At 45.0% G+C, this 8,891-nt stretch overlaps 1 protein-coding gene across 4 annotated transcripts in view; it reads right to left on the bottom strand.

Annotated features, from left to right (window-relative positions):
- Positions 1-2,651: 2,651 nt before the first annotated feature.
- The window catches only part of FGF13 (fibroblast growth factor 13), a 333,006-nt gene continuing 326,766 nt past the window's right edge, over positions 2,652-8,891 (bottom strand). For all 4 annotated transcript variants that reach the window (XM_014601275.3, XM_014601293.3, XM_019492860.2 and 1 more), the window contains 2 exons: positions 6,413-6,611; positions 2,652-4,075 (listed from right to left, as the gene is read on the bottom strand). In XM_014601275.3, coding sequence (XP_014456761.1) covers positions 3,939-4,075; positions 6,413-6,611 — 336 coding nt within the window. In that variant the 3' untranslated portion in view covers positions 2,652-3,938. The remainder of the gene's footprint in view (positions 4,076-6,412; positions 6,612-8,891) is intronic.

Below are 8,891 nucleotides of genomic sequence, written 5' to 3'. Positions count from 1 at the left end.
GTCCTACTGTGACCTTTTATGAGCAATTTTTTTTTTAACACAATGCTGGCCCCCCCTAAGGGTCTGAGCTGCTTGAAAAGTCAGCTGCTCAGTTAAGCAAGTAGAGAGCTCACTTTTTTGGGGGAAAAAAATAAACCAACCCTGCTTAATTGCATTAAAAATAACCCCAAAACAGTGGGTTATGCAGAGCAGAGGGTAGAGATAGAGCAGGGTCCTCTAAGGTACAACTGCATTTGATAATGTCAGAGAGAAAGACAAGGTCCCTGATGCTACCCGACTGCAGGGACACTATCCCCAGGCCCAATGGCATACACTTTCTTTTTAGTCCACATGATGCTACCAGCTTTCAACTAACTAATGCACTGAGTAATGCACTGGGCTGTGCACTTAGCAGTAATTATAGGATAGATGTCTCACCTCAATTGTATTAACTTTCATAATCACTTTATTTATGTCCATTCAGTTGCATTTTTCTAGGCAACAAAATGGGTTTAAAAAAAAACTATACACGGTAGGTGTTTTACTGCCTGGTTTCTGTGCTTGTTACCTGCTTGATGGCTTCTTTTTTGCATGCTGATGGCAATATGATTAAGGTGGTGTATTATATGACCTCCAGAGGCAGATGAGTTCAAGTTTGGCTTTGGGCCTTTTATAAAAGGCCACATCCAGGTGTCCCAGGTGTTAACAGCAGGTACCTGGTCACTTGGGCTAGACAATGAAAGGCAGCTGGATGTGATAGTGGCTCACACCAGTATGATGTGCTGTGAGATGCAACTGGGCCTTTAGTCCTCGGGTAGTGTGAGACAGGCTTCCTAGTACAGAGGGCTGGACTGTGCCTTTTAAAAGACAACAAGAAGGCCGTGTGGTTTGGGGAGGCAGATACACTGACCTGTTAAAGGGCAAAAGGTATTGCTTTTTCAGGCCAGGTTTGCAAAAGCATCTCTTTGCAGAGAGGTCCCTTGGCAGTTGCCAAAATGGCTAAGCAGGTTAGGCACCCTGCTCCCACTAACTTTGAAGAGCAATTGAACCTTAAATCCAGTTTTCAGTGCTAAGCACACAGCTGCTTATTCTGCAGGGAAGAGCCTTAACTAACTAGACTCGGATGGTGCTTATAAGCATGTTTTATAGACCAATCGGCATGAGAAAGGAGCAGCTCTCAAACAATTGAGGAAAAGCCAAACTGCATAGTAGGGAGCAAGTCCTCAGTGGAGGGAGCTTCACAGGTAATTTAGCAGCGGTCCTCAATTTCTAGCTGAAGCTGCCAAGTTCTCAGTATCATAGAGTCATAGAAAACAAGGGTTGGAGGGGACTGCAGGAGGTCACATCCAGTCCAACCCCCTGCTCCAAGCAGGACCAGCCCCAACTACATCATCCCAGCCAGGGCTTTGTCTAGCTAAAAACTTCCAAGGATGGAGATCCCACCACCTCTCTGGGTAACCTGTCCCAGTGCTTCATCACCCTCCTAGTGGGAAATTTCTTCCTAATATCCAACCTAAACTACCCTTGCTGCAACTTGAGTCCATTGCTCCTTGTCCTGTTATCTGCCACCTCTGAGAAAAGTCCTACTTTTCTCTCTCTGCTTCCAAATTTGCCTCTTCATTTGGAAGATTTTCAATCCATGGCTGCCCCAAAGCCCCAGCAGCTGAAACGCTGGTGGTTGGTCTATTGAACACAGTCAGAGGCTGATGTCCGTGGTAGAAACTAGGGGGACACTTCAAGAAGGGGGAGTAAAAAGCTGAGTGCCCCAAAAGCCAGTGGAGTGTTTTTCCCAGGTGCAGGGAAGGACATAAATGTAGCTGAAATACAGCCAAAAAATGGATGAATAGGTGGCTGGACCTCAAACCAATGTATCTGCATGCACCTGAGTAAATTTGATAGAGAAATCAATGAGAAGCAATATACAACTCCCCAAAAGCGGTCTTTATTTTCTTTGAAATTGAAAATGCAGAAGCATGTCCCTGAAATGTTATAATACCCCTGTATTTTTGCCCCATGTCCCTAGTTTTCAGAGGGTTGCTGTAGTTCATCTGAAGAGTATTAGGGTTCCTGAGTGGGGAGAAGGTGAGAGAGATTATCGATATGTATGAGTGAAGTATTAATACGTCTTGTTTTAATCTTGAGTAGCATGTCAGCAGCCCTCAGGGAGTTAAATTCTCACGGGAAACACTTGTTGGGAATGGGCAGTATTTGTGTGAGACTGTAACCACGTCTGTGTTGGGTGGGTGGCCTCTCTAGACTCATTGAATAGACTTGGGTGTGCAAATCCTCTGCACCAAAGAAATGGGCCAGAGAAGCAAGAGTCTTCTGCAACCCAGGGAAGCTAAAAGGATATGGGGCTTATAGGGTGGGTCCCAAACACAGCCGTCTTGGGAGAGTCCAGCCGGGGAGCTTATCGGGTGATGCACCGCTAATTAGTTTGCCGTTTCGGCTGGATAGAAAAGAATGGATCCAGAAAGCATCCCAAGTGGAAGCACTTGATAGGGCTTGGCTTTACAGAGGCAAACCCCCTCGCATAAAACGATACTTAAAAACACTTAACATTCAACATAAAGCATGTAATAACGCTCATCATATGCACATATCATCTCCCCCGCCCCCAGCAAAATTGAGGCTCTCCATCACATAATAAATCAGCAAACTTTTTTAAAAAGTACATCTTAATATAAATAGTTTATTCAGTGCATGGGTGTGTATACAACAAATAATATAACAACTCTTGCACAAGGCAGAAACCTGCTTGCACAGAACGATGTCAGTTTTGGAGCACAGAATCCAACGATGATTAACGCACAAAATCTTACACGTCATGCAACTCTAGGCCCATATTCCAACTTTCTCCCATGCAACAGATACGATGACCTAAATGGAAACCTAACTAAATTTTTTAAACGATTTTTTTTTTTTTCCCTTCCCAATAGCATGTATAAGTATACGTTGTTTAGGGGTAACCGATCCTAACGCTTCCTCCTACACAATATTCACGTGCCCATTACAGTGAAAGAAGGACTTTTACAAATAAGACGTTTCTCGTAAAAAAATTAAGTCACCTTAATTCCACAGTTTCTGTCTTTAGAAAAGAAGCCACGACAATAGTTTAACATGACACACAAAATGGAATTAAGAGAAAGCTACGTTGGGGGGATAGTTTCTCCCTGTGTGTTATCTTCCACTGACTCGGGTTAACAAAACAATTCAATTCCTACAGACTGGGGTCAGCACAAGAACTTGACCAGAATACTACAAATCTATAAAAATTTTATATTTCGTTGTGTTTAAAATCACAAGAACACTGTTTGCTTGAGGCTGAGACACCGACTCTCAGTTCCAACCCTGAATCGATTATGTTTTGAAAGATACAGCTTTAAAGACCCATTGGAGTTCAGAACGCAGAAAGTTGCACTATTCCAAATTAAAGGATACATTTTTTTTTTATCAAGCCTTAGATATAAAACGGTAAGCCAAGAAAACAACAGAGTTTACATTATTTGTGTTTGCCCCTATAAAACATATAAGCATTAAAATTTCCTTTGAAGAGCAAAAGTGGTCTTTTTTTTTTTTTTTTCTTAGTTGGAAAGCAAATTCTTATCAGCAGTGAATGCTGCAAAATGTTTATTTTTTTGTTTAGTTTTCCACAAAGCATAGAGAGAGAAAGAGAGAGAGAGAAAGAGAGAGCTGGACAATTCTTCTCCGAGAGTTATTCCGCAGGTATGTTTTGCTGGCTATTCAAGTGCCTCATGATATGCACAAGCATCTTCTACATTATTGGGATATATCCTTTGACAACCAGAAGATCTAATGGCTGATAAAACAAGTGATCTATGCAAGTTCGGTGGCTTGTCCTGACGACTGAACTTTTGGATGAAAGACTGCTAGTAAGAATTCAACTGCATCCCGAGGTAAGGTTCCTTTGATAGAGCACTTGGCTTGCCTGAACCTGGCTACGTCGATTCGTTCTGGCTCATGGATTTACCCCCGTTTAACACTCCCGAAACACTTCTGCTTTTTGTCGGGGTCCCGCTCCCAGATCTTGAAAACTCTGTGAGATCGTGGAGAGAAGGCTCTTTGTACATGGCCACTGAAAAGCAGAAAGAGAAAGCAGCACATCAGCACAGTTGACATACAATTTGTGCTAGGGTGTATGGAAGTCTATAGCTCCAAATGGCATCTAGAAAGTAATAAACAACACAGGTTTTGTAACAGAAATGCATTCATTACCTGGATACATGCGCTCAAGAGGTTCTTTTTCCACTTGCCAACACGTGACTGACTTATGCAAAGAGAATTTCAGAGGTTCACACAGTAAGATTTTAGAGATGGGAACAACTGACGCACCAGCTAAAATACAATGTTTAACTACTGAAGTTCAAGAGACTCAGTGGCCTTGACCCTCCGCCTCTGTAAATCAGCAGAGCCCTGCTGACTTCAGTGAAAGCCTGCTGATCTATGGTGATCTGGTCCTCCATTTGCACAAATGGTCTAGACAAGCAAATGAGAAAATGGACCTTTAACTTTCCTATTTCCCCCATTTACATGCACAACCAGGCTTAGTTTCTTGAGGTGCAGTGAGTACACTTATTGCACCTTGGTTTTCTGAGGCGCAGTGGGTACACTTATTGCACCCTGGTTTTTTGAGGTGCAATGGGTGCACTTATTGCACCTTGGTTTTTTGAGGCGCAATGGGTGCACTTATTGCACCTTGGTTTTTTGAGGTGCAATGGGCGCACTTATTGCACTTTGTTCTTTTGAGGCGCAATGGGTACACTTATTGCACTTTGGTTTTTCTGGGCTGCACATATTGCACCTTGGTTTTTTGAGGCACAAGGGGTACACTTATTGCACCTTGTTCTTTTGAGGTGCAATGGGTGCACTTATTGCACCTTGGTTTTTGAGGTGCAATGGGTGCACTTATTGCACCTTGGTTTTTTGAGGCGCAATGGGTACACTTATTGCACTTTGGTTTTTCTGGGCTGCACGTATTGCACCTTGGTTTTTTGAGGCACAAGGGGTGCACTTATTGCACCTTGTTCTTTTGAGGTGCAATGGGTGCACTTATTGCACCTTGGTTTTTGAGGTGCAATGGGTGCACTTATTGCACCTTGGTTTTTTGAGGCGCAATGGGTACACTTATTGCACTTTGGTTTTTCTGGGCTGCACGTATTGCACCTTGGTTTTCTGAGGTGCAATGGGTGCACTTATTGCACCTTGGTTTTTTGAGGCGCAATGGGTGCACTTATTGCACCTTGGTTTTTTGAGGTGCAATGGGCGCACTTATTGCACTTTGTTCTTTTGAGGCGCAATGGGTACACTTATTGCACTTTGGTTTTTCTGGGCTGCACATATTGCACCTTGGTTTTTTGAGGCACAAGGGGTACACTTATTGCACCTTGTTCTTTTGAGGTGCAATGGGTGCACTTATTGCACCTTGGTTTTTGAGGTGCAATGGGTGCACTTATTGCACCTTGGTTTTTTGAGGCGCAATGGGTACACTTATTGCACTTTGGTTTTTCTGGGCTGCACGTATTGCACCTTGGTTTTTTGAGGCACAAGGGGTGCACTTATTGCACCTTGTTCTTTTGAGGTGCAATGGGTGCACTTATTGCACCTTGGTTTTTGAGGTGCAATGGGTGCACTTATTGCACCTTGGTTTTTGAGGTGCAATGGGTGCACTTATTGCACCTTGGTTTTTTGAGGCGCAATGGGTACACTTATTGCACTTTGGTTTTTCTGGGCTGCACGTATTGCACCTTGGTTTTCTGAGGTGCAATGGGTGCACTTATTGCACCTTGGTTTTTTGAGGCACAATGGGTGCAACGGGTGAAAACCTGGTTTTAAACACAGGCTGCAAAGTTAGTGTAAAAATGGCATATACATCCATCTGGTAATGCTTCTTGGAGATCTCCTCTCTGTTTTCTAATAAGTTACTCACCTTAACAGGTCACTTAAGTAAACCTAGCTTCTCTGCAAAGCATCATCTGTCTCCCCCCATACATTGTGTATAGTATTCAACAGCAGTAGAGAGAGAATGATAACCAATGCACACAAGCCAAAATCAGCCCTCTTCCTAAGCTGCATGAAACAAAACAGTTAATGCAATTCACAGATTTACTCGTCATCAGTGGGCCAGCGGTTAGGACTTTCCAGGTGAAATCTTCATTAAATGTAATGGCCGCACTGGGAGGTATAGGCACGAGAGTTAACATATAGCTGGAGGCACAAAGCGAATCACACAGCAGAGGAAGCAGTCAAAGCTACCCCACCCCAGACCTGATTACATTAATGGTTGGATAAGGGATGCCATATTCCCTTTACGCAAATGGTTCAACCCTTAAAACAGATACTTGTGGCAATTCAGTATTTTTGGTGCAATAAAATATTAGCTCATGGAAGCTGAGAGAAAAGGAAAAAATATTACCTTTTAATGGTTTGGGAAGAAAGTGCGCGGCGGGTTTGTTTTTCTTCACATGGTTTCCTTTCATGATTTCGCCTTCTTTGTTAAGACCCAGGTACCAACCCCTGCCAGACTGTTGCTGTCTGTAGATCATTGAAGAGTATGTCACATAGTAGTTTTCAAATACTGATTCTTTGAACTTGCATTCGGGGGTAAAATGTTCCTGTAAGAGAGTCGCACATCAGTATCTGTGGTGCTGAAACGCACATCTGTTCATGCAAGATCACTCGATCCTCAACAGTTAAAGGACATATCTGACAAACCTTGGGGCTCCAATTAGGGAACAGTAGCCCTAGAAACCTTAACAAGAGTAAGATCATTTGCAACCTGTGAAATGGCACAGGGAGCAACTCGAGGCAGGAGAACAAAATCTTGGGAAACAACGAGTAAGCTTTCAATGAAGAGTTCTTGACCCGACTGGCTTGATAAAGCAGGGTATTTGCCGAGAAGCTCGGCAGCCTCCGTCCATGACAGCGATCGATGAAAACCCTGCTTAAACCCATGTAGGTAGCCAGGAGTCCCTCAGCACCACACAACCAGCATAAGTACCTACTGTTCAGCTTCAGTTTGTGCCTAGGGATGCTGCTACCCTGGCTGAGCCCACACCCAGAGAGGCCCCATCCTCTGGGGTTGCCAATGTGTACCGACAGCAGGGAATTCAGCCCTTGCAGCCTTTTCTGGCTGAAAACATGGCTGGAAGATACGGTTAGAGCCCAGGAAGTGGGGAGCAGGGCTTGCGGGCACTCCTTGGCCCACATCTCCCCCAACCTATAGGCTGAGCTGAGCCTATTGACCTTAGGTAGCAAGCAATGCAAGACAGACAGGGCTGGAAGGAGAGCAAACAAGCCCAAATATGAGGCTGCAGCTCAGGTTGCAGGACATCCCTGGGGAAATGCAGGGAATCACAAGCCCTGGTCTCTCTGAATTCGGCAGCTAAGCCACTGCATGCGCAGTTGTCCCATTGCAAGTAGCGGGAGCTCGCGCATCGGACATGTTCATCTCAAAGCGTGTGTGGGGCAATGCTGAGTGTCACCATGGCCAAGTCGTCTGGGAAGATCTCACCCCAAGCTGCTAAAAAAGAAATGCCCGTTAAAACTTCCAAGCCAGGGCACGGAGAGTAGAGGGTCTCTGACCAAACACCTGCTGGGCAGGTAGTTTAGGGTAGCTCCCCCATTGAGTCTCAGTTATTTACATACAACCTTTTATTAGCACTTGCCTATTACAGGCTGGCTCTCCTTGAAGCTTGTCCTAGCTAGAAGAGACCCAGTCTGCAACACCAAGCCCTTGCAAGGGGCCATCAGCCAAAGAGGGAGCCTTACCTTTATTTACAATGGCCTGACTCTACAGGACATCAGGGCTAAAACACAAAGCAGGCACCTTGGTTGTAATACTGCCTCTCAGCACATGCTTGGGCTGGAGTCAATAAGCTGGCAGCATTTCGGCCCAGAACGAGAAACAAGTTCAGCTACTAACTCACCGTGGAGGTGCTAAAACTACAGGTCCTTCAGCGTTGGTCTACAGATGCCTGAGGGTCTGCAGCCGTGCAAGCCCAGGGGCATCTCGGCCATGCCACGGTCATGCAGCTCAACAGAAGCCCCCCCACCCATCTTTTAAAACCTGGGGGACGAGGAGGCAGGTGTGGCAACAGCAGTGCCACCCTTTTCTCCAATAGCTCAGTTGCTCAAGGGCTTGCCCAGGACCTGGGCAATTCGGTTGCACATCAGAAAGAGGCATCAGATGGGCACGCCGGGCTCTTCCCTTCCTTATGAACATCCTAGTCACGAGGGCACTGGCACATCTTTGCTTTGCTGAAAGAATCGTTAGTTAGTCGAAGCAAAGTGGAGCTTCATGTCCAGGGGCATGAACGCCCACCCCAAATAGCCTATTCACCGGGCTGCTCTTTGGGCTGCCATGCATTTGACTTCCCAGGAATTGCACCCAGGCCCCTCACACTTTTGAGGGTACCCACCATGGAGCTCTAGGAGGTTTCGTTAGATGTAGCGTGAACTTTTTCATGTTAAAAAAAGAAAAAAAAAAACAGATTTGACCAAAAAAACCCACTTCCTCTAGCGTAACAGCGAGGGGTTTACAAAGGACCCATTGCTGCAGTGTTGCTCTTTGGTAGTCGTGGCTATGGTAAAAGGCCAGCCTAGTCTTCATAAAGATCTTTGGTTTAATTGCACTTGTCATCCTTGTACATGAAGTGCCAGGGGCTGCAGGGGAGTCATTCATGTGCATGAAGTGAGCTCGTGGCGTGTCAGGTCTAGAGTATCACAAGAAATAAATTGTGACAGTAATTTGGGGGATTTTTTTTTTTTTTTTAAATAATCACAGGAAACTAGAGGTTGCGCTTCAATGAGTCATCAGCTTGAAATGGCTGGAGCCAGTGCCTCAAATCATCCTTTCGGAAGAAGAGGCAGTATTTTAACAGTGCTTTTGCCCT

This window comes from Alligator mississippiensis, chromosome 8, assembly GCF_030867095.1.
Source record: "Alligator mississippiensis isolate rAllMis1 chromosome 8, rAllMis1, whole genome shotgun sequence".
Taxonomy (NCBI): Eukaryota; Metazoa; Chordata; order Crocodylia; family Alligatoridae; genus Alligator; species Alligator mississippiensis.
The sequence above is the reverse complement of the archived record's forward strand: the minus strand, read 5'-3'. Positions and strand labels throughout refer to the sequence as shown.